The sequence below is a fragment of the Rana temporaria genome, chromosome 1 (assembly GCF_905171775.1).
Source record: "Rana temporaria chromosome 1, aRanTem1.1, whole genome shotgun sequence".
NCBI classification, from domain to species: domain Eukaryota; kingdom Metazoa; phylum Chordata; class Amphibia; order Anura; family Ranidae; genus Rana; species Rana temporaria.
The window spans coordinates 513,279,269-513,305,375 of record NC_053489.1 but is presented as its reverse complement, the minus strand read 5'-3'; the positions used below and the strand labels follow the sequence as shown (position 1 = coordinate 513,305,375).

Below are 26,107 nucleotides of genomic sequence, written 5' to 3'. Positions count from 1 at the left end.
GCTCTCCGCCTTCTCCAAATTCATTCTACCATCTAACACCAGAGGGTGGGAGGAATCCAATCAGCGGAAGTTCCATTTCTGGGTGGAACTCTGCTTTAAGAGAGTACCATAATTGATATTTTGCATCGTAATTAACCAGTACTGTGCTGGCAGATCTTCATTATCAGTTGTAAACTAGATGTGGATACAGTTTGTCCTAACAAGGGTTAACATGTCAGGCCTGGATTGTAAATGGTGTGTTAATCCCTGTGTCCTTCAGTGAACTGCAAAGAAATGGATTTTACAATGAGTACAAAAATCCCATTTTTTTTCTACAGGCTTGTTTTGTGGAAAAAGCATTATGAAATCCTAAATATGTTCTCTTTTTTTTCCCACACAGCCTAATGCAGATTGCTTGGATGATATTACTCCAGACTTTGAAGGGTCTGTAGGACCACCAACCAATCAAATTACAGGAGCCAGCGATGTAACGGTGAATGAGAGTTCTGTAGGTGTTGACCCCATTGTCCGCTCAGTGGGTCTGTTACAAGTTATCCAAGATGCAGATGTACTACCACAGGTCGGCGAGGTCAGCTATACAGCAAGCAGTGAGTACACTTCTTTAACATCCAGGATCAACAAAAACATCTGGGCAGTCCGTATTTCTTTTCTTTATTATAGACTCATTATAAATGCCTATAATTTCTGAAATATTTATGGGTTTTCTCACTTTAGAGTTGGAGCTTTCCCATTACTTTAAAGATTGAGGTCATTGTAGCAATGAGAAGTATATAGCCTCTTTTATAGGAGCAAATGGTTACATTGAATAGTATATTGTCAGTCTCTGTGCCTGATGAGCCCTCTGAGGCAGTGCCCTGCTTAAATTCCTATATAGTTCAAATAAATAATGTCATTTACAGGTCACCAGTCCAAATCATCGTAGTTCTATACTCGTACAGGCTACTTTTATTGTACAACCTTTATGACAGCAGATTGTTATGACTTCCCAATTCAGCACATATTGTAGGATGTAATATTCATATAATGTACTTATGCTGAGGTCTTAAAAATACAAAGTTGTGTGTATTGTCTTTATTATTATAACTTTGATGATAATGACACATTTTAAGAATTAATCATCCTGAAATATAGGTAATTGCAAAAAGTTTACAATCATACAATTTTTTACTGTGAAATACAAGGAATCAACATTTATTTTTTCCCAAGAGATTAACTTAATAATTAATTAATAGGGTTCAGTGGTTCCACTTCGAGAAAAGATATAGGCCCGGATTCACAGACATCGGCGCATATTTATGCCGCCGTAGCGTATCTTCTTTACGCTACGCCGACGCAGCGCAGAGAGGCAAGCACTGGATTCACAAAGCCAGTGCTGCCAAATCTGTGCTGGGTTTCCAAGTCGTAAGTCGGCGTAAGTGGAAGTGGGCGTGAGCCATGCTAATGAGGCGTGACCCCATGCAAATGATGGGCCGAGCGACAGACAGATACGAATCGCCAACTGCGCATGCGCTGGGACGTAGACGCATCCTTCTGCGCATGTTCAGAATCACGTCGGAACAACTGCCTAAGATACGACCGATCACTGCCTACGGCATGAACCTAACCTACGCCCAGCCATATTCACGTCCAACGTAAACAACGTAAAATATGACGGCTTGTGTTCCCTGGTCCATACCTTTTGCATGGGTTGCGCCTCATATATGGGAAATAACTTTACACCGGACGTACGACTTGCGCAAACCACGTATATTATGCACCGGGCGCAAGTACGTTCGTGAATCGGCGTATCTCCCTCATTTACATATGTGCATAGAAAATCAATGGGAGCGGCAAATGCGCCCAGCGTAAATATGCGCCCACGATACGACGACTTAGGCAAGTTACGTCGGACATAGGAAGCCTATTTTTATTCGTATCTGATTATGTGGGTCGGCGCATAGATACGACGGCGCACATTTGTACTTACGTCGGCGTATCTTGAGATACGTCGGCGCAACTGCTTTGTGAATCCGGGCCATAGTTCCTGCCAGAATCCAATATTAGATATGACATGTAATACTAATTATGTTGTTTCCATTCATGCTCTTAAAGAGGAGCTCCAGTCGTTTCTGTGTTTATTATAAGTCAGCAGCTACAAAAACTGTAGTTGCTGACTTTTAATAAACACACTCATCCGGTCCCAGGATCCAGCGATGTGCTCACCCGAGCTGTCCCTTCTCCCTATCTCTGGCATCTCAATTGTGGGCACTTGGCTGGTGCCCACTGTGCTTGCACAAGTGGCGCTGCACCTCCTCTATGGTCTGTCAGTCTTCTGGAACCTGTGACGTGTCCCAGAAGACTGCAGGGAGGGGGAGAGAAAGGAGAACCTCTGCTCAGGTCGCCTAAGTGATTCGAGCGGAAGTGGAATCGGATACCTGTCAAAACTGGGTTTTTACACCTAAACCCCCCCCCCCCCTAAAAAAAAAAAAAAAAAATGCCAAATGTGGCAGGGAAAAGGAATTTCCCCTTTTGGGTGGAGCTCCACTTTAATGTCTGCACACGATTGGTTCCCTATGCTTTCGTTTCCTAGGGTAACTGCATTGAAATAAAATATATAATACTGAGTCTGTCTTCAGTGCAAATAAATGTCCTAGTTTTCTAAAATTCAATATGATACAGAAAGTGGAATTAAAAGGAGTAGGGGAGGGTATAAGGTGAGAATCCGTGTGAGTAATGCATCCCGTGAAGTTGTGAAAGCAAGACATTTGAAAAGAACCAAATTCATGTATGAAGTGTTTTTGATGATTAATGAAGCTATATAAAGGGAATGGATTCTAACAAGTGACATTATTGCTTAATGCAGTGACTTGGTGGATCAGCCCAGCTTGATCATTTATTCTTAGAATGGTGGAGTTTTTCCAAAGCAGCATTATAGGAACTAATGTGGAAGTGGTATTTGAAATCTATTGATCCTGTTCTCAGCGGTTATCAGTACTGCCTTAGTTACTGCTCAGCCACACATCCATCACTGTGAAAAGGGACAAAATGAATTGGCAAGTAAATGCATGTCTCTGCAGTTGGTATCAAGGTAGAATAGCGTTGTAGCTGTTACACATAAAATAAGTTACATGCATTTTTTGTTTTTTTTGTCCTCCTTTTTAAAGGGGTAAAATGTATATAAAGGATATGAAGCACTTACAAGTTTAATTATCATGTCCAAGTAAAATCAAGTTCCCACAACAAAGTAAAAATTATTTTCAGTGATTACTTTCATTTGGTAAATGTTTTATACAGTGGTAGTAGAACTTGGGCTGGATATCTGCAAATTCTAGGGAAGCAGGGCTGGCACACTGCAACCTGCATATATTGATGCGGACTGTCAACAACACATCTCTGTATATATTGCAAGGTTACAGGCTACAGCCCTGCCAACCCCAACAATTTAGCTGTGTCTTCTTTGTTGCTGAACACTTTTAGTTGCTTAAATACTGTACTAAGTACTTGCAGTTACCCTTTGAAGGCAAACACCTGCTTTTTTTGGACAAGTACATCAAATATTAAGAAGAGTAAAGCCTCGTACACATGCACGGTTTTCTCAGCCAGAAATGGCAAGAAAACTGCTGGCAGAGCTTTCTTGCCGAGTAAACCGAGCGTGTGTACAAGGCTTTGAAGTTTCTCGTCGGGAAAACTGCCCAAAATCTCAACAAGAAAAATAGAGAACCTGCTCTCTATTTTCTCGTCGTTATTCTCGGCAGAGAAAAGCCCGAGCGTGTGTATACTTGCCTGCCTCCATGGAAACACGTGCATGCTCGAAATGACTTTGACGCATGCGCGGTAGCTTCCAAGGCATAGGTAGGGTGAAGCAAGATGGCGGCGATGGCATCGAATGTGACGAGCGCATGCTCGTCGTAGTCGATGATGTCACTGTGTTCGTGCGGTTCTTTTGAATCGTAGGTGTGTACACTCGGCTGGCAAGAAAATCTTGCCAGGAATCTCGTCCTGAAAAACAACGTTTTTTTCCTGACGAGAATCCCGGCCGTGTGTACAGGGCTTAAGAGTACAGCTCCAGAAAAAGAAGGCTCATGCTTCTATTGTTAGGATTTCTACTCCTTAGGTTAGGAAAGGTTCCTTTTGTATCTTTCAATCTTCCAATCCCAAATCTAAGACAAGTACATTTTAGAATGGTAAAAAAATAATAATTCTGCCAGTAAACACCTTATACAGCCAACTTCCTCCTTGTCTGGTCACTCGCTAATGACATGCATCTCTCTCTCTCTTTCTCTCTCTCGTGAGAGTTTGCCAGGAAGAGAGAGGGAATGAGTCAAAAGAAGGCCAATGAAAGTTGCAGAGCTGGAGGTGTGCCTCTGTGTAAATCCAGGAAGTTAACAGGTAGCAGCTTCAGCTGCCCACAGTTAAAATTGCTGCAGCCAGACTTAATGGTGGGAGATTTCTGCAGCATATTTGGCAAGTACAGAATCACAGTATATATAAAATAATATGCAAAGTGGTTGGAGGAAATCTATAGAATGGCAAAGATGTTTTTTATTACAAATTATGTGAGCAGACTGTAGTTCCTCTTTAATCAGGTTTTCTGCTTTTCTGAAGCAACCTTTTGAACCTATTAAGTATATTCCTGTGTCTGACCTAATTTGCAAGATGACCTTCCCATAGGGTGACCACGTGTCCCAGATTGCCCGGGACAGTCCCGCATTTTGCAGGTCTGTCCCGGTCACCTTCATTCCAGGATAATACAGTGTCCCGGAATAAAACTGACACAGCTAGCCCCCGGGCCAATCTGATGCCCCCAAAAAAGTACTTGTTCTGGCCGAGAATGCCTGGAGGAGCAAAATCCCTGCCCCCTGCATGTGATTGGAGAAATCATAAATCCTGTCTCTTGTGTCCAATCACTGTGCTGTGATTCGTTACATCACAAGCTGATTTTTGGGAAGGGGGGTGTCCCTGAATGGTAGTTTGGAAATGTGGTCACCCTACCTTCCCATCACCTCTGCATGGATGGTCTCTGACTTGGCAGCCTTGTTCTGTAAGGCGCCCTTCTTAATTTTGCACAAGGGCAAGGCTGTTTTGAGTCCTAAATAAGGATAAGCTCAAGCATGTTTGCAACCGCACGTGCAGAACCTGCCAGGAAGTCGGCACTTCGGATCGCTTATAACCAGCAATGAGACATTTTCCCAATCCGCGACTGCAGAGGTCTGGAAATGTCTCAATGTCTGTGTTTAGCGCTGTGCAGCACCTGAGCTCATCTTTAGTCCTAAAGCCTCCTTACGCCTGGAAGTGGTCGTCTCCTTCCACCTCAACCAGGACATTGTACTTCCTTATGTCCTGCCTTAAAAATCTAAAGGAAATGTTTCCCCTCCATCTTGACTGTGGTATACTCTGTGAGAGAATCCCTATTTGTATAGTCTGCGGATTCCTGCAACAATCTCCCTTCTACTCGCTCCAACATTGCTAGGTCGATAAGACAAGTTATCTTTCAAGCCTGTGGTTTGAGGGATAGGGTTCCTCCCTTTCCTGTTGAGGAACACTCTGACAGATCTGTTGGCTTTATAGGATTTTTTAGCATCAGGCATTTGTGTCTCAGATTTGTAAGGATGACAGCTGGGCTCCTGTTTACACATAAGTTAAGTTCTGTCAGGTGAATGTTCAGGCCTCCACTGATGCCGGTTTTGGGCCTATGGTGCTACAGTCTGCTCTCTTGAGTCCCACATTTTTCTTGTCCCATTTGTTACCTAGGCCTGTTCTGTTTGCATTGTTTGCTGTGTTGCGCACTCCTCAATGAGACTGCTTTTTATTATCCCAGCCGTAATGATTAAATCAAATCAAAAATCCTTTTTTTTCCTTTTACTTTGAGGCTTGTGCATCTCATAGTAACTAGATTATTACTTGTTTACACATACAGGAGCTTGTAGAATATTGAAGCCCAACTAAAAAAAAATGTAAACATCCACTCTTGCAGTGCCCCCCGTCCCCCCACCTCACAGCAAGGGTAATATTCTCATTTAAGTCTAAAGAGCAGAAGATTTAGGAGCAAACATTCACCTCAAGCACTGCAACCAGTCTCCCACAGCCTACTCTGAAAGTTGTCATCAGCTCTATATGCACTTTAGCCTTCTCAGCGTACAATACAAGGTTAATGTCCCTGTATTGTTTGTTGTGATGCTAAAGCATGATGCCACAAGCCAGACCTTCAGGTGGAGAAGAGCCACAGAGCTAGCCTGAGCGGGCAGTGCAAGGTAAGTAAAACTGCTCATGGTTTAACCCCTAGAGATAATGCGCATTTAACCCATGCCTTGCAGGTTTTTTTTTTTTTCTGGGGTTGGGATTAAAGACGTATACCACATTTAATGGTGCTGGATAAAAAACAAGATGTTCCAATCCGCAAAGGGAAAATGGTTAAATACTCAGAATCATAAAATGTGAAAGCACATAAAAATGTAAGGCGTTATGGATAAAACATACAGAAATGTGATCGCGGTCGAAAGAATGTTTTGTGTACATCAGGGGATTTGTGACCTAACACGATATGCTCATTATACAAAGTTGAGCCTGTGAGTTGTTGATATTGGCAAACTATCATTTTCTTTTCTAATCAAAAGATAATGCATGTCTGCTTCTCACACTTTGTGTGTTTGATGTCCTCTGAATCCCATGACCCGGACAGCTGATAAAAATTAGGACATAGGGTCTATCTTTGAAGCAGGGAGGAGTACATTCAGTAACAGTATGAGTGCAAGCATGGTTATCTGTTTTCATTGATTTATAAGGGTCAGCGGCATAAAACTGAAATAACATATGCACACAAACCTAGTGTATCACATTGCTTAGGGTGGCCATAAAAGCAATGTGACCAATAAGGCCTTATGCACGCAGACGTTCCTCCTGGCAGCAGCATTTAAATGCCTATGTGTGCATGGACACATAGGCTAACGTGCAAGGATATTTAGAGGTAGAAAAAAATGGCAGATGCCCCTAAAAGCAGTGTATAAAAATGTGTGCATGAGAACTAAAAGCACCACTAGTAATGTTGCAGCATCCTCAAAATCATAATCAGCAAGCAATTGCTTATTTAACACCATAGTTTCTGGTGGGAGAGCTGGTCATCTATTTACAGCCTAAGATATGTTAATCTATGAACTTTTGTTCACACATTCTATCTTTTATGGCATATTCCACATTTATTAACAGTTAAATCACTAAAATAACTTGTCTGTTGTAAAAGTTACCATCCTATGTAGTCTGTCCTTTTGGTTATGTTAAATCATCTAGTGCATTACTTTTTTCTGTGGACAGCAGTAGTTCCCACCTCTGCTCAGCCTTTTGTGTAAAGACAGAATGTCCATTAGGAAGAAAAACCTTGACTTAGGGCTGCTTCTAGCAATGGCTTAAGCTGTATACTAGGTTGCGTAGATGGACTCTTTTTTGGGGGGGGATTTTGTTTTGATCTGGCCACTGGCTGATTGAAAAAAAGAGTCATGCATGACCAGCTTTATGATGTGATACTGTATTGTGTATGGAGTGGTGGATTATACACCTTGCTTTGTTTTCTTTCAGATTAAGTAGCTAGAAGTATTGTTTGCACTACTTGAAAAACTACATTTAATTTGGCAATCTTCTTGAAGTTTTGAGTAGACCCAATTTCAGTAGATGCATTTTGTATTCCTGTATATAATAATGCTTAGAAGTAAGGATGAGCTCCAGTGTGTTCGCATAGTACACATGCAGAGCCCGCCAGGAAATCTGCACGGCGCTGCGCTAACCACAGCCGGGGAGACATTTCCCAATCTCTGCAGCCGAGTATCGGGACAATGTCTTCCTGGCTGTGATTGGCGCAGGGCCAATGTAGTGCCCATATTTAAAAAGGGAACAAAGTCTTTACCAAGTAACTATAGACCTGTTAGTTTAACTTCTATAGCTGGGAAGATACTGGAGAGATTGATAAAAGACCACATAGACGAGTTCTTGCTGGAAAAAAACTATTTAAGCAACAGACAGCATGGATTCATGAAAGACAGAAGTTGTCAGTCAAACCTTTATTTTTATTGAGGTAAGTAAAACCTTGGACAGAGGGGAGGCAGTGGACGTGGTATATCTAGATTTTGCAAAATCGTTCGATACAGTTCCGCACACGGTTCATGTGTAAGGTAAGGTCTACAGGATTGGAAATATCAGTTTGTAAATGGATAGAAAACTGGCTAAAAGACAGAATTGTGTTTAATAATTCTTACTCTGAATGGTCCAAGGTTATCAGTGGTGTACCCCAAGGTTCAGTGCTGGGACCCTTACTTTTTAATATCTTTATAAATTATATTGGGTCTGAGATCAACAGGGCCACTCTGTGCCACTCTGTGCAAAACGAACTGCACAGTGGAGGTAAGTATAACATGTTAATTACAAAAAAAAAAACTATACAACCCCTTTTAATGTATCCCCGGTTGCTTTTTTTTGTACTTTTAATTAGATTTTTGTAGCTTTGTGACAGGTATTCTTTAACCTTTTTTTTCATGGGGCGTTTTTCTTGTTGGCCCATTCCCTTTATTTATTACTAGTATATAAAGTTCCTAATTTCACAGATATTGCATAGTATGAGCTTTAGGAAATGTAACACTGGCTGTGGGAAACTAAGCAATGCTATGAGATTTCCTGGACATGAGCTCTAATATGTATGATTAAGGGTTCTTGGTTCACAGACTGCTTTGAATGTTGTATTCTGAAGCAAACACTTGGTTTCTCTATTTTCGCTCATTTTCAACTCTGTGTATGGTTGAAACATTTAAAGCCAAGGACTTCAAAATTATATTTAATTGAGCTTGTCACTAAATCTTAACTTTCTCTAAGATTATTTTTGCATTCTTCACCCTGGCATGCCCTTTTTATCTTTAGTACACAGGCATCTTATTTCATGAGAGAAGTGAATTGTTTTCTGAATCATTCAGTTACCAGGTAACATTTTAATACATTGCAGGTTGAAGTGAAGACAATTTATTCCCTGCGGATTCTCACACCTACACAATTATCCTTTGTTATATGCAATAAAGATTATGATAGATGAGTTTATTTTGGAGCTGATGGCTGTAGTAATCAGCGACAACATGCTGAATATGACCAGCTACTTTTCTTCACCCACACCAATGTTACTATATAGGGAACATTCTTCTACTTTTAGAAGGTTGCCATAATCTTCACTTTTTTACTTGTAATCGAGAAACCACCCACTGCAAACTGCATGCTCCTTGCTGTAATTTATACAGAGGTAAAAACAAATGCCAGACATATTCAAATCTGGAAATTTAGGTGTGGTTGGTAATACAATCCAACAGAGAGAGGAATTTGAACATCCATTAGGACATTCACCCCCAGTATACATGTAAGGGGCTTTCCGACTGCAGTGGATGACTGTAAACTGAGTGAACTTTGATTTTAGCACACTTGTAATATTTAGTGTATTATATTATTAGCTCATATATTATCATCTCTATACCTTCAGTAACTTGGCTTACCTGTAAAGTAGAGGTGCACGATTCTTGCCAAAGTGAGAATCACAATTTTTTTGCTTAGAATAAAAATCACGATTTTCGTGGTGTAAAATCTTTCACATTATTCAAAAAAAATTGGGCTAACCTTACTGGTTATTTTTTTGTTTATTTTTTTTATTGCCCAAAAAATTGCATTTGAAAGACCGCTGTGCAAATACAGTGTGACATAAAACATTGCAACAACTGCCATTTTATTCTCTCGGGTCGCTACTAAAAATTATATATATATATATATATATATATATATATATATATATATATATATATATATATATATATATATATATATATATAATGTGTGTAATTTTCTAGCAAAAAAAAAATGATTTTAACTTGAAACCAACAAATGTCAGATAAAGGTATAGCGATTAAGTGGTTAAACTTTCCTCATTTACACACACAAGTGTATTCCTTTGGTGTAAAGGACAAATTGTTACGATGTTTAGACTTAAGTTCCACTGATAAAGAATGTTGTGATACTTGGCAGACTGCCCCGATTTTTGTTCCCTTTCTTTTGATGGCTCTCTGCAGGTGAATTCTCTGCATTGGTAAAAGTCACATTCACTGCCTAGTAAAAAGATTCTAGAACTCGTCTAAAAGCCGTAAATATAAAATTACCTTAATCTCCACTCTTTGTAATCCACTATAACTGCAAATGCATCATGCTTTATTCATCATGCTTCACACAGGTTTAGGGGGTAAACTGATGAATCTTGTTGCATTGTTTTGATATTATACGATTCAGCCTCCCTCTTATTTCTAGTGTATGTAGACAATCCAAGAAAGGGCAATGCACGAATTTGTAAACATATTGGCCAGTGTTTCCTGAGATTAGGTTTTATAGCATTTAGAAAATATAAATATGGTCAGCTGAATGCCAGTATTAAAAATCTTGCTACTCACCAGTTAGATTCTCCACATATTAAACTGATCTGCATGTAAATATTCAGATTAAACAAAAAAAATGTTTTCCATAAGTGAATATTTCCATGCAGCTCTGTATGATGTGCCAAAAAACGTACACCTGTTATGTGAAGTACAAACAGTCATGTGGAAAACGAAGTACATCCTAAGGAAATTGTTTACTTTTTCAACATATTTGAACAGGGAAATCTTGGATCTTGATTCAAGTAGTGCCTGCATATAGAGATGATATGACACAGTTGATATGATTAAATATCATTATAAATATTATTTTTATGATCTAAATAAAAAAAATGCAACTTTGTCATAGGTACACCCCCACATTTCCCATCTTTAAGAACCTCAAAATTGCATTGTTAGGTGTTAAGATATTTGTGGTGCATCTATAGTCAGAACAAGATTACCCCCATTTCAATTTAAGAGGTGTGTTAAAAAACCTTTTCTGTTTAAAAAAAAAAAGCTTCAGGACACAATGACAGTCTGCCATTAATCATATAGGCAGAGTTCGGGCCTTCAGCAACCATGCTGAAGACTGCTCAATGAAAGATGGCATACAATATGTTTGCCACAAACCAAAGAGCAGAACCGTATAACCCCTGTGAAGCATGGTGGTAGAAATGTTATGCTTTGGGGGTTGCTTTGCTGCTTTAATTTCTGAGAAGTAGTTGTTGAGTCAACCAAGAGAGAAGAGTAAATCTAAAATGTGTTTATAATTGCTGGATATGATCGAACAGGCCCACAGTAAATGAATGAGACCTTATATTTGGGTCTGCAAGGCATGGCGTAGTTGTAAATATGTGTAAAAGAATGTAAGGGTCAGATTACATTGCATATGTACCTGTTCAAAGGGATGCAAGACCCTGGTACAGTAAATGTCTGCGATAGTCAAAAGGTCCCTTTGTTTCCAAAACGTTGTATCCGTGAAGTTATAGAGAGTATTGAACATGGAATTGTTCCAGGGATACAGTTCTACAGAAGTATCAGAGTATGAGGAGATTGTCCTAGCCTCTGGCCAGAGGTTGTTACTTAAAGAATCAACTGGAGTCAATGCATCAATACAATCAGAGCCCCCTTATGTGCTGACAGTGCATTATGTTGATTATGTATCTTGATTTAAAAGTGATTTATTGGCCATCGTGGATAGTAAACTAGGATTCCAAGTTCTGGACAGGCAGTCAGTGGTATGATAACTTTCACACCATACATGTTAATACACAAAGGAGCAAGAATAAAGTGTCATATGATTCACAAATGTTTTAATTTATAACACATTATATATAGTAACGTAGTTGGTAAGGTTAACAAAAAAAAGACACAAGTCCATCTAGTCCAACCTGTGTGTATGCTTTTATGTCAATATTACATTGTATATCCCTGTATGTTGTGGTAGTTTAGCTTATCTAATATTTTTTTTAATTATGCACCCTGCTAAAACCACTGCTTGTGGAAGAGAATTCCACATCCTTACAGTAAATAACCCTCTATGCAGTTTAAGGTTTAAATTCCCTTTCGCTGAAAAGTTTTATCTATATTGTGGGGTCACCAGTACGGTATTTGTACATTGAAATCATATCCCCTCTCAAGCGTCTCTTCTCCTGAGAGAATAAGTTCAGTGCTTGTAATCTTTCCTTATAACAAAGGTTTTCCAGTCCCTTTATTAACTTTGTTGCCCTTCTCTGTACTCTCTCCAGTTCCAGCACATCCTTCCTGAGGACTGGAGCCCAGAACTGGATGGCATACTCCAGGTGTGGCTGGAACAGAGTCTTGTAGAGTGGGAGAATTATTGTTTAATCTCTGGAGTCAATCCCCTTTTTAATGCATGCCAATATTCTATTGGATTTGCTTGCAGCAGCTTGGCATTTTATTCCATTGCTGAGTCTGTCATCAACTAGGACCCCCGGGTCCTTTTCCATCCTAGATTCCCCCCCTAGTGAGTAAATTGTTTTTCATGTTTTTCCCACCTGCATTATTTTAAATTTGTCTAAAATAAACCTCATTTGCTATGTTGTTGCCCACCCCTTTCATTGGTTTAGATCCTCCTGCAAGGTTTCCACATCCTGCGGAGAAGCCATTGCTCTGCTTAACTTAGTATTGTCTGCAAAAACTGAGATTGAGCTGTTTATCCCATCCTCCATATCATTTATGAATATATTAAATAGGATTGGTGCCAGGATAGAACCCTCAGGCACCCCACTTTCCACTTCGGACCATTCCGAGTACTCCCCATTACACAGCTGTATTGTATTTTTTAGAATAGTTACCCATATGCTGATTGAAAAAAAAATGGCTTTGAATCCTGTTCTTTTCTATGATCAGTTCTTGTTAGCTATGCTAAATGTTTTTTTTTCCTTCTGACTCCTACACGCACATCTGTCTTACATCTGTCTCCAGCCCCATCTCTGATATATTGGTGACATCTGCTTATATTTTGGCTTTTAATGATGACCTATAAATGTGTCCAATCTAAACCATCCCTGGAAGATACTTGTAGTGCAAGCAGAAAATACAAGAGGGATACAAAAAAGCATCTGTCACTTCTCTTCATGATGATTATTTATATACATTTGCATTCAGTTATACCTACTCCTTACAGAAGTTATTGTTGCTGCAAAACATTACACAAATACCTTTCATTCAGCTAGCATTGTTTTATCAGCTGTTACTAAGCCTGTTTTGTTCAGATCTCTAAATCATGAGCTGTCTGTATGCAAATGCCTGAAACAAAGGTGGTCTAAGTTGTCCTATACCTACCTACCAATGAGATTTTTTAAATTGGTTGCATTGGGGGTAACATAACATTTTTAGCCTGGTTACAGGTTGCTGTGATGTATAGTCCTTGGCTTTCTAACAAAAGGTCCCTAATCTTATTTTGTGTTACATGGAGAACATCTAATGCAACTACTCATTCTGCAAAATGACTCTCCTTTGAACCAAATATATTTCTTCTTTCAGGTGAACAGGAGCCAGTTATCAGTAGTGACTCCGACATCTCTCTGATTATGGCAGTAGAAGTGGGACTTTCAGATGTGGATCTTTCCACTGACCAGGACTGTGAGGAGGTGAAATCATGAGCAGGTCTGTTGCTGCAGTCCAAAGGAAAGACTTAGGAGATGTGAAGAGTTCACCTCTTCTGGAGGTTGGACTATTACAAACAAACCGTAAAAACCACTCACCATCACCATAAATCTCCAATGCACTCCATTATGGGATGATCATGAAAAGCAATAGTGCCAGATGCCTGCCGCCTCCAGTCCAGATGGATTTTCCACGGTATTCGTATGGGAGCAAGTCTTCAGTCTGCAGGCTTTATTGATGTGGAGGGTAGACCTGGAACTAAAGTGAAATCTCTGATGCTGTTTTTCAAGAAAACGAGATATTAACTTTATAACCTTTTGTTGTTTACCCTGTTTTGATTAGTGTATTACAATCGCAAATATCTTGGTCCACATAGCAGATATTATTTTCTACTCCATGGCTTTGCTGCCAAGTCAACAGGAAGAGATCGTGATGGTCATGAGTGAATGCCCTGCACTTATCTGAAGAAGGCTATAATTACAGCACGGGCATCTGTCCCAAAAGCACTCGAGAAGAAAATGTCTTTAGAGGACTCTTGCCGGTTGCATGTGATCTGGCATTCCTCATGAACTGCATCAAGAATGCTAGGTACTAAAATTACAGTTTGTTGGTTTGAGTCCTAAAAGAGTCTCAGACTTGTGTGAATGAAAATGCACACCATCAATTTACATTTGTATTTTAAAATATGTTGGTCAAAGTGTTTGACTTATAAGATTTAAAACAAAAATCCTCATATACATATTGTGGGGGAAACTATCCTTTTCACTCTTAATCAAGATGTATACAGTATTGTGCATACACTACAGAGTGAGATACATTTTTCAAGAATAAATATATATATTTTTTCAAAAGAAAATATAGCTATTGGTGAATTTTAAGAGTGATAATTTGGTGCTCTGAATTCCTTTATGATACTACATTACGCATTGTGACAACATGAAATCTAGAGATATAACAAGTGATATGTTTACAATTGCATGTTCGAACCTCAATTACACTGAAACACCACACGAATATAGGGTATCTGTCTTTTTTTCACTTTGTGGGGCACATGAACACATTGACAGCTTGAACAATTTTTGAGAAAGTTATTATTTGAGAGTTAAAGACCTTTACCATATACATTTAAGTACTGTTAAAAATGTATGAGATCTGTAGGTGGTTAGATGTCCTTGAAAGGTCATAGGATGTTCAATGTGACTGATGTGATTATTGCCCATCTTGTATGAGATCATACCAAACCTTTTGCTTTCTTACATATTCAGGAAATGTCTTGAATTGTAAAATGTATCTGTACTGTTACAGTGGGTAGTGAATGGTCTTCAAGTTAACAGAGGAGTTGAAGATTTTTTTTTTTTTCAGTTGTCTTGGCAACTGATTATTTTAGACATCGCATGCTGCCTTGTGACTTCACTGGAGTACTAAGTACAAATAAGGAAAGCTTTTGCAATGTATGCAAATAAGCCTTTAGAAAAATGAAAGAACTTGTGGGTAAATTACATTATTAGAAGCCAGGGCTGTAGCCAAATGCCCCAGTTGTCTGCTTGAGGGTATTTAACACATCACACAGCTCTTACTGAACCAGCGCACATACCTGCAGCCTGTAATATTCTAAAATATTAGGCTGTGGACAATATCTGAAGCATTATAGAAGTGAGAAGAAGGGGAGAATGTGCAAGCACAGAGATTACATGCAAACCTTTTTGGAAAATGTATGCAAATAAGTCTTTGTTATTGTAAGTAGACCATAATGCCCTGTACACACGATCGTTCCATCCGATGAAAACGGTCTGATGGACCGTTTTCATCAGTTAACCGATGAAGCTGACCGATGGTTAAAAAAACGATCGTGTCAGAACGCGGTCACGTAAACCACGTAAGACGGCACTATAAAGGGGAAGTTCAAATCCAATGGCACCACCCTTGGGGCTGCTTTAGCTGATTTTGTGTTAGTAAAAGACGTTTTGCGCTTTTCTGTCTGTTACAGCGTGATGAATGTGCTATCTCCATAACGAACGCTAGTTTTACCAGAACGATCATCCGTTCACATCTGTCAACAAATGGAAGAAAACAGACAAAAAGTCTGCATGTGTGAAAGGGGCCTTTCTCATCCGCTTGCTCTGCGGGGATCACTCCACTCTCCTCTATGGGTCCGTGTTCATCCGATCCGCAGACGCATGGAAAAATAGGATTTTCCTCCTTCTCCAGTATTGGAGCATAGCGGACACTGATAAGATCGGGTGTCAGCGGATGTTCATCCGCTGACACCCGCTATCCCATAGGGATACATGTATGTCCGTATTTCATCCATGAAAGGGCCCTAAGGCTGGATTTACACCTATGCATTTTTAGTGCTTTTTGCATTTTGCAGATTTGTACTACAGTCCATTTAACATGATTTCTTATGGGTCATGTTCTGTAGTGCGAATCTGGAAAATGCAAAACGTACTAAAAATGCATAGGTGTGAATCCAGCCTTTTAGCCTCGAACACACGACCGAGGAACTCGACAGGCGAAACACATCGTTTCCGTCGTCGGGTTCCTTGTTAGGCTGTCGAGGAATTCGACAAGGCAAGTTTCTCCATTCCCGTCGAGGAAATAGAGAGCTTGCTCTCGTTTTGGCTCGTCGAGTTTCTCGACAGTTTCCTTGGCAAAAAAATATCTCCCAGCAAGTTTCTTGATGGATTCTGCCGAGGAAACCGGTCGTGTGTACGAGGCTTTCGAGTCTATAGGAGTTCCCATGTATATAGTCCATTTACTTAAGGGCCAGTTCACACCAGATGCAGTTCCCTTCAGTTCTGTGCGCATTTTTTCTGCACTAAAAATGCATGCACAGTGTTTTCCATGTATTCCAATGGCTCTAGTTCACACCATTCAGTCAATTTCCGGTCAGTTTCCGGTTCAGAAACTGACCAGAACTGACTATTGGTGCGGAAAAAACGGAACTGCACACCGTTCCCATGTAGATGTTTTTTTCTGAACCCTTGCTCTTAGTACTCCAAGTCAATTCTCTGATGTGTTACATACAGTACTTACTACAGCTACTGAGATCCAGTAAGTCCAATTGTTCTGATCTGTTCAGCAAAGATCCTGGGGTGCTTTCACATACAGGCAAGTTGTGTACTGTATGAAGTACCTTGGAGAAGCTTGATTATTGCCTTGTGATACAGCGGTGTTATTTGTTAAAGTTCACATATTGAAAACAATTCCTATTCCAAGGTACAGTAGTTGAAGCAGATTGTCTAATTGCCATTGTTAACTTATACACTGTATAACCCTTTCTGTGGTGAGATGTGCTCATTCAGTACGTTGTGTGTGCCTAGCTTTTTTCATTCTGATGAGCACTACTGTTACAAGTAGAGGATAAACAAACATTGTGTCACACAGAAATCCAAGGATGTTCCTTAAAAAATTAGTGTGCCATTTTGTTTGGTGTTTTTTGGAACCTAATGTTGCTTTAAATATAAGAAATTAAGCTCTAAGCTATCATCCCTACCATTTAAGTCTTCTTGTTAGTTGAGCTTTATTTTTCATAATTTTTTTAGTTTGACATCAAAGATTTAAAGTGGAGTTCCACCCATAAATATAACATTACATCAATAGTTTTAAAAAAATGTCATTAGTCCTTTACGAATTTTTTTCTTCTTTTTAGATGCCTTCAAAGTGTTGTTGCTAGGCAGAATAGTTAATCTTCCCACTTCCTGCACCTAGGTGCTTAATGCTTCCTAACCTACACCGCACAGACTCCTGGGAATGTAGTGGGTGTAACTTTCCAGGAGTCTGTGCACTCCCCAGGCTCAAAGAATCATGTGACTTGGACAGCACAGGTGCTGAAACCTGATCTGACACTGCTTGTGCAGCACTGAGCATGTGCAAGGTCTGCAAGGCTGAAATCCAGGAAGTCATACAGTCTGGCTTCATGATGCCCACACTTAAGATGGCCCCAGTCAATTTCTATTTTTATAAAGTGTCTGAATGCTGTAACAACCTAACAAAACGGACCTTAGTTTACAGACTAACTTTACTAGAATACATTAAGCGTGTGTATTACAGGGGTATTTATATTTAAAAAGTGAAATTGTGGCTGGAACTCCGCTTTAATATTTAAAACATTTTCCTGGTGCCTCCATGGCAGCATACTAGTGATAGAGCTCCGCCTCGACTCCTCCCTCAGGACTAGTGAATAGAATAAATTAAAGGCATAGCCCCTCCCCCAACATTCTCCTTTTTTTCCTCCATACCTTCTTGTACTGGTGAAGAGTAGAAGTATGTCCATACCTCTGCAGTCGGCAGCGTCCGCCGGGTTTAGCCTTTCCCGAGCGCAGTCCCTGTTCTTGGGCCGCTAATAGCGCTAATAAGCTGGGAGACCCCTCTGTGGATCTGTTGGGGTCGCATCGCAGAGTTTCCTCATAGGAACGCAAACTGCCAGGAGCACCTATAAAATGACACGGAAGCTGTGGAAGGATCGGCTCCACTACCCCAGGCCAGACTTTTCTTTCCTTTTCTGTTTTCCTTATGCTGTGCTGTATATATGTTTTTTTCTTTCAAACTGTAATGCTGTGCAAAAAAAAAAAAAAAAAAACCTTAAATCTTCTGTGGGTGCCCTGTCGCCCTGACACTCTGGGCTGACCTGTATCAGGTGTCTCTGGATGCAGCTGATCCCTTGCTATGGCGGGGGGGGGCCGTGCTGGTCGGCGCCCACACTACCAGTGCATTGCCACTTACAGTTTCTGGGGATCCCGGCGCCCTGACGCAGTACTTCCTGTGTCACGGGCGCCGGCGCTTCTGCGCATGCGCGGCGCGTGCGCGGCGCATGCGCGGTGACGTCACGGGACGCGGCGGCCATTTTGGATTCTGGAAACAGGGCTTTTTTTGCCCTTGTTTCCAGTCTTTTGGCTGGGGGTGGATCCTGGGGGAAGATTCCCTCAGGAGAGTTTAAATAGAGACCTAGAACAGGGCTTGACTGTTGCTGCAGTGACAGATCTAAGCCCTGCTAGGTTTTCAGCCCCAGAGATTGTTGGTAAGAAGCAAGGAGATGGGGGAAAAGTGCTGACATAGCAGCACCTGTCTGAAGGTTGCAGACAGGTGCTTGCTTGTCCGTTATTCAATGTCGCACATATTATTATTATTATTAATTATTTATTTATTATCTATTTATTTATTTTTTGCGGCCTCTCTACAATTTTTGCAGCCGATCCTTCCGCCCAAGCTCTAACAATGAGTCATTCACCGCGTAACAAAGATCCTCACACCATTAGGTATGGACCAACGATACGTGAGTATTTAAAAAAAAAAAAAAAAAAAGTGCCCTCACTGTTTTTCTAACGTGAGTTCCTTACATCGTAGCCCTGCCCACTCCAAGAGGACCAGAAAGTCATCAAGATCTCGTGATAATGACAGCCCAGTCCGCAGATCGGATTCCTCGCGACACCGGTCCCACTCATCAAGGCGAAGATCCCGATCTCCACGCCATAGATCACAGAGGTCAAGATCCAGGGGTCATGATCACTCTCCATCTTCAAGAAGTCAAAGAAGGAAGAAGTGTTGGACATGCGGGGCTACGCCACTACCCGACAAGGTAGTTTGTAAGGACTGCTTTACGGACTATGCGTCCAGCCGCGAGCAGGAAAATCGGCAGGCAGTAGAACTGCTGGACAAAGCTATGAGAGACTCCTTCTCCAAGCTCTTGGCTGCTGTCCCTGTTCAGCCGACCTCGCAGGTACCACAGACTCAGAATGTGGAACCCAGTCTCCCGGGGCCCTCAACAGTCGGGCAACCTGTACTACCGACTGATCGGTCAGGCAGAGACTCCTCACCCGGAGATGACTCGGAGTATTCAGCAGAGGAATCAGAATCCTCAGGGTTCAGCTTTTCCCTGGTAAGCCCGTTTATCCAGGCAGTTAAGTCAGCAATCTCCTGGAAAGAGGATGATCCCCCTCAAGAGGCGACAAGCTATTTTCCCTTTCTCAAAAGGAAGCAGATTCTGTTCCCGTTAATGGGGGAGATAAGCCAGATCATTCTCAATGAATGGGCAAAGCCTGATAAAAAGTTCTCTTTGACCCGGCTCAACAAGTTGTATCCCTTACCAGAATCTGGAACACAGGCACTAAACTCTATGCCTGTGGTGGATGCATCAGTAGTCCGCCTTGCCAAAAACGTGACCTTACCAATGGAGGATTCCACCTCCTTCAAGGATCCCATAGACAGGCGTATTGACCTAGAACTAAAGAGGAGCTACTTGGCGGCAGGAGCAGCCTGTAAACCGGCCATCGCCCTCACGTCAGTCTCTAATGCCATTAGGTCATGGACAGATAACATTGAGACTGCTCTGCGTCAAAACGTCCCAACAGAAGACGTAATAAAAGCCTTAGAGGAACTCAGGCTATCAGCAGACTTTGTCGGAGTCGCTGCCATTGATACCATCAGATGCTCGGCGAGATCTATGTTACACTCTGTGATGGCAAAAAGGGCCTTGTGGCTGAAACCCTGGTCAGCTGACCTTTCATCCAAACAGAGCTGGTGCAAAATTCCCTTTGATGGGAAGGCGCTTTTCGGAGATAAGATGGATAACGCAATCTCTAGGCTGTCAGGAGGGAAGTCTGGTATGCTCCCACAAGACAGGAGAACACGAAGATTCAGAGGTGGTCCCTCTAGGTTCCGCCGCTCAGATTCAAGAGACTTCAGAAATTCGGGTCAATTCAGAGACAACAGAAGACCTTGGAGAGGCACTCAGCAATCCTTCTTGAACAGAAAGATGAAAGCCCCTCCGGCTCCTCAGGAGCAAAAGCAGTCCTTTTGACGCCGAGCCAACCCTGACACTCCCGGTGGGAGCCAGGCTAAAACATTTCATCTCAGCCTGGGCCACCCATTGCCAAGACCCCTGGGTTCTGTCCACTATCCAACGGGGACACTCTTGGAAGTTTTTTCAAACTCCACCTCGGAACTCGTTCAAGAGATCGGAAATTCCATCTTCTCCCCTGAAAGCTCAAGCTCTAAAAGACTTTTTAGTGTCACTCCAGCATCAGGAAGCAGCCATTCCTGTGCCCTTGGCAGAGCAATTCACAGGTTTTTACTCTACCTTATTCCTCGTCCCCAAGAGGACAGGTGGATGGAGACCTGTGATAGACCTGAAGAGGCTCAACCGGTATATTCACACCGAGAGCTTCAAGATGGAATCCTTGCAGACAATAATCCAGGCAGTTCAGCCGTTGGATTGGATGATCTCTGTCGACCTCCAGGACGCATACCTGCATGTTCCAATCCAGCCGAAAGTCCAGAAATACCTGAGATTTGCAGTAGGTCATACTCATCTTCAATTCCAAGCTCTACCCTTTGGACTGTGCACCTCTCCCAGGGTATTCTCCAAAATCCTATTGTCTGCCCTAGCCCCCCTGAGGGAGAAGGGCTTAAGGGTGTACCATTATCTAGACGACATCCTACTCCTTGCAAGCAGCCCAGAGCAACTGATGTGCCATCGAACCATTCTGCTCCAAACTCTAAGGGAGTTAGGGTGGTTAGTCAATCTAGGCAAGAGCCAACTCACACCGACTCAACAGATGGTCTACTTGGGCGCAGCATTCAACACCCTGAGGGGTACAGTGTCGTTGCCACCGCCAAAGAGGGAGACTATCATTCAGAAAGTGATCAAAACCATCCAGAGTCCGGTTTTAACAGCCTCACAATGCCTGAGCCTCATTGGCAGTATGTCGGCCTGCATCCCCATGGTCCCTTGGACCCATTGGCACCTGAGATTCTTTCAGACTGGTTTCTTGGCGCAGTGGAGGAAACGTCGACTGTCCCAGACGATCCTGATCACGGGACTGATGCGAAAGAGTCTTCAATGGTGGACAGAACCAGAGAACCTCTCCAGACCCCGTCACTTGGGGTCCCTACATTGGACCACAATTACGTCCGATGCGAGCGGACAGGGCTGGGGAGCCCATTGCGGGGAATCCAAGGTACAGGGGAAATGGTCATTCTCCACCCAAGGCGTAGTGTCCAACATCCTAGAATTGAGGGCAGCCTTTATGGCACTAACTTCCCTGACATCCCAAGTCAAGGGTCAGAGGATTCTGCTTCGCCTGGACAACAGGGCAGCGGTTGCGTATCTGCAGAAACAGGGGGGCACACGCAGCAGATCGCTCCTCAAGGAAGTAGAGCCGATCATGCTTTGGGCAGAGAAGAACCTCCTGGACCTTCGAGCAGTATACCTTCCAGGCAAGCTGAATACGGAAGCAGACACATTGTCCAGACGATTCTGCAACAACAACGAGTGGGCGCTCCACCCACGGGTGTTCCGGCAGATTGCCAACTCTTGGGATCCCCCACAGGTGGACCTGTTCGCCTCTTCGGAGAACACCAAGCTGGACAGGTTTGTCTCCAGGTTTCCACATCCGCAAGCCGAAGCAGTGGATGCTCTGACATGCCCATGGAGTTTCTCCACGGCATATGCCTTCCCTCCGCGGTCACTGATACTCAAATTTCTCCTGAGGTTACTCAGGGAATCAGTGCAGGTACTGACGATACTCCCGTACTGGCCGAAGAGACCTTGGTTTCCACTTGCCATGCGTCTCAGTGTGAATCCACCAATCAAGATCCCAGCATTCCCTCAACTTCTGCTGCAGGGCAAACTGCTTCACCCAAACCCTCAGAGGTTGGACCTTCGAGTCTGGAAGTTGAGAGGCGAAGGTTCGAGTCCCTAGGCTGCTCGTCAGGGGTCATCTCAACCCTCTTAAAGGCCAGAAAACCCACAACGAATAATATATATTCAAAGATCTGGGATAAGTTTGTGTCCTACGCAGTCGATAACGGCTTTGATCCTATCGTCCCCTCTACAAACCATGTATTAGGTTTCCTTCAAACAGGACTTGACCTAGGCCTTAGTTTAAGCTCCCTTAAGGTTCAGGTAGCAGCAATCTCAGCCGCAACCAGTAAAAGGTGGGCAGAAGATCCTTTGCTAGTTATCTTCTTTAAAGGCGTCCTAAAGATCCGTCCGCCTGCTAGACGATCCTTCCCTAAATGGGATCTGTCTCTGGTCCTCGAGGTTCTGTCAATCCAACCTTTTGCTCCAGTAGAACAAATAACCCTTTGGAACTTAACGCTGAAAACAACGTTTCTGCTAGCCATCACCTCCGGTAGGAGGATCTCAGAACTCCACTCCTTAGGAATTGGGGAAGACCACATCTCTTTCTTCCCTGACAGGGTAGAACTTCGCCCACTCAGAGGGTTCATGCCGAAGGTCGCCTCTACAAGCCACCTGTTGGAACCTTGGGCTCTACCAATATTTGCAGATACTGATACAGAAACCTGCCACGAACTGGATGTGTCCAGAACACTCAAGGCCTATCTAGAGGCCACCGGCTCCTTCAGAACCTCGGAGAGGCTGTTCATCGTACCTTTTGGTAAACACAGGGGCAAGGAAGCCTCCATAAGGACTCTAGCATCATGGGTTGTGAAGCTGATACAGAGGTCCTACAGGGCAAAGAATATGGAGCCTCCATCTCGAGTGAATGCTCATTCCACTAGGGCAGTCGCTACTTCCTGGGCAACAAGGGCTAACGTATCGCTGGAGACGGTGTGCAGGGCAGCCACCTGGTCGTCTCGAAACACGTTTCTCAGACACTACCACATTGACCCAGGAGCTCTCACAACGGTGGAGTTCGGAAGAAGGGCAGTTCAGGCTGCTATGTCCTCTTCTGATTAAAAACTCTTATTGTTAAGCATTATCCCACCCGCGTCAAGCTAGTTATTTATCACTAGTATGCTGCCATGGAGGCACCAGGAAAACGGAAAATTGTATCATACTTACCAGTAATTTTCCTTTCCTGGTGCCTATCCATGGCAGCATACGCTCCCACCCTCGGTATTCTATAGTACGGAGAATGTTGGGGGAGGGGCTATGCCTTTAATTTATTCTATTCACTAGTCCTGAGGGAGGAGTCGAGGCGGAGCTCTATCACTAGTATGCTGCCATGGATAGGCACCAGGAAAGGAAAATTACTGGTAAGTATGATACAATTTTCCGTTTTATTACAAAGCCCAGAGTGTCATCTGCTGTTTTTAACTTCAGCCTTATAAACCCACAGTCCAGTAAAATGGCATCAGTAAGTATGTCCTCAATGTGCTAGAAGGTAGAGTTCTTCTTCTTTCTTCTTTTTTCAGCATTTGTAAGACACTGAAAATTGAGTCAGGTGTTGGATGATGCAACTCCTGTGCACATACTCAATAGCCAAAGAGCAGCAATGCAGAACCTGGAAAAGTGAGAGAGATAACAGGGAAAGGAAAGGCTACCGTATAGCCAACTTGCTCATTATGGCACCCAGTGGACTTAAGTTCCTTTAACAAACTTAATTTAACTAGTGGAGGATTTGCAGAAATGGCTATCGTATACAAAAAATATCATAGCTAAATATTGTACATCCGCTGATAACCAGGTTCATATGTAGGAAGGAGCCCTGTGTCCTTCACCTGTAACTGAATAATACACAAATTCCCCAGCAACCTGATTAAGCTAGTCGGCACAGAAATCTCAATTATAAACCATTTCCAACATTTTTGGTAAAAAATGATTTTTCTGAGATACATTTACAAATATACATGAAGCCTCTATTAAAACTGCAAATGTCCTCTGGATTAAAGCAAACATCAAAAGGGTGTGTGTGTGGGAGACAAGTGTCTGTTTTAAAATTGGGTCTCAGGTTTGTAGTAGGCACTGCATTATACAGGAATTTAATAAGACTTGTGAAGATCTGTGCTTTACAGGGAGATGACATATTTAAGAATGCATTGAACTTACCTATGCTTTTAAAACAAAGGGACCATAAACAATAAGTGCTATCTTGGCAAATATTAGAAGACACTTGTTTTACTTTTTTTTTTTTTTTTTTTTTCGAAATGGAAAACATATTTATTGAACACTGTTAACAAGACTGGACCTACCAGAAGATCCCTGATGTAAAAAGAAAAAAGTTCAAATCATCTCTATTTTCCTGTATTTTATAGATATTCTGAAGAGACTGATTTTACGTACAGCGATCTATTTATTCATTTGCTTTTATTATACACATAAAAATGTAGCCTGTAGTCTAAAAAAAAGTTTGTATTTTCTTTATAGGAAATGTCTAGTTATGTTCTTTTAGTTCTTCAATGAGGCTGCATGCCAGGAAGCTAAAAGGGTAATTATTATTCCCTTAGCGCTGATCATACGCACATATGCGGCCTCAGCTTTAAGGGGTTATACCGGGATGATGGCTGCAGGCATTTCCCTGGCACCATTTTTTAGAGTGGGCTGTTGGCTCTTTAGGGATAAAAAAAACGATGCGACAAAGGAGTGGGAGGGGACGTCCCCCCCCTTACTCTTCCTGGGCCTCCCGTCCCACCGAGAGACTCGATCCATCATCCGGCTTTTCCGCCTGCCAGAGTGAGACTGAAACAAAGCCGGAAACGGTTTTGTTCTAGTCTATGTAAAAACACGAAAGCAACGTCACAACATCACTTCCGGTTTACTCGGCTGCCAATGGAGTCGATTTAAAAAATATTACAGTATTCAGAATTGCTTTTTTTGTGGTGATCTGAATAATTAGAAGTGCAAAGGAAGGATTTGGGGCCTTTAACCACTTCAATAAAGGGCACTTTCGCACCTTCCTGCCCAAGCCAATTTTCAGCTTTCAGTGCTGTCACTTTTTAAGTGACGATTGCGCGGTCATGCTACAGTGTACCCAAACTAAATTGTTCTCATTTTATTCCCACAAATAGAGCTTTCTTTTGGTGGTATTTGATCACCTCTCCAAAATTTTGGGGGAAAAAAAGTTTTTCTTTTGTTTTTGTTATTTTTTTTTGTAAATAAGTACATTTTAGCCTTGGCTGATGAGCACTGATAAAGCAGTACCGATGAGGTGGCACCAATGAAATGGCACTGATGAGCTGCACTGATGGGTACTTATGGGTGGCACTGATAGACGGCACTGATGGACACTGAAAGGCGGCACTGATGGCTGTCACTGATAGGCATCACTGGTGGCACTGGCATTTTTCTTTGGCACTGATTGGCAGCTGCCCTCGGCACTGATTGGCATTTCCCTGGTGGTCTAGGGTGGCATACCTGGTGGTCCAGTGTGGTGGCCATCCCTGGTGGTCCTGGGCAGGCATCCGAGGGGGGCTGTGCTGATAAACAGTCAGCGCAGAACCCCCAGCCAGGAGAGCAGCTGATCAGCTCTCCTCTACTCGCATCTGTCAGACAGGAGTGGGGAAAAGCCGATCAAGGCTCTTCCTGTTTACATCATGATCAGCCGTGATTGGACACGGCTGATCACATAGTAAAAAGTCTCTGTCAGAGATTCTTTACCTAGATCAGAGTTGCGGTGTGTCAGACTGACACGCCGCAACAACATTCGTCACGTTGCTTGCCCCCGGGGGCGCGCAGCGGCTTGTTATCCTGACCACGTCATATGATGTCCGGTCAGGATAACACAACCACTTTGCCGACGTCATTTTGCTATATGGCAGGTGGCAAGTGATTAAGACCCTCAATCTCTCCATAAAGTCTACCTGTCACCACCTGTTACTGTCACAAGGGATGT

The 26,107-nt window shown here is 42.4% G+C and overlaps 2 protein-coding genes across 2 annotated transcripts in view; both read left to right on the top strand.

Annotated features, from left to right (window-relative positions):
* The window catches only part of RNF150 (ring finger protein 150), a 184,649-nt gene extending 170,260 nt beyond the window's left edge, over positions 1 to 14,389 (top strand). Inside the window, exons 6-7 of the mRNA XM_040331348.1 lie at positions 380 to 587; positions 13,407 to 14,389. Of these exons, the coding sequence (XP_040187282.1) occupies positions 380 to 587; positions 13,407 to 13,525 (327 nt within the window). The 3' untranslated portion in view covers positions 13,526 to 14,389. The remainder of the gene's footprint in view (positions 1 to 379; positions 588 to 13,406) is intronic.
* A 4,286-nt stretch (positions 14,390 to 18,675) lies between these two features.
* LOC120936046 lies at positions 18,676 to 20,328 on the top strand. The gene is made up of 2 exons (XM_040348149.1): positions 18,676 to 18,787; positions 18,876 to 20,328. Exons 1-2 carry the CDS (start codon positions 18,747 to 18,749, stop codon positions 20,326 to 20,328), a joined length of 1,494 nt encoding a protein of 497 aa, XP_040204083.1. The 5' UTR covers positions 18,676 to 18,746.
* The last annotated feature ends 5,779 nt before the right edge of the window (positions 20,329 to 26,107 follow it).

What these genes read in the sequence shown, in the direction of transcription:
- LOC120936046 (XM_040348149.1), top strand. Translation starts at nt 18,747, where the DNA reads ATGAGTCATTCACCGCGTAACAAAGATCCTCACACCATTAG. An exon ending in AAAGATCCTCACACCATTAG is followed by an intron (nt 18,788 to 18,875) that starts GTATGGACCAAC and finishes CTTACATCGTAG; the next exon opens with CCCTGCCCACTCCAAGAGGA.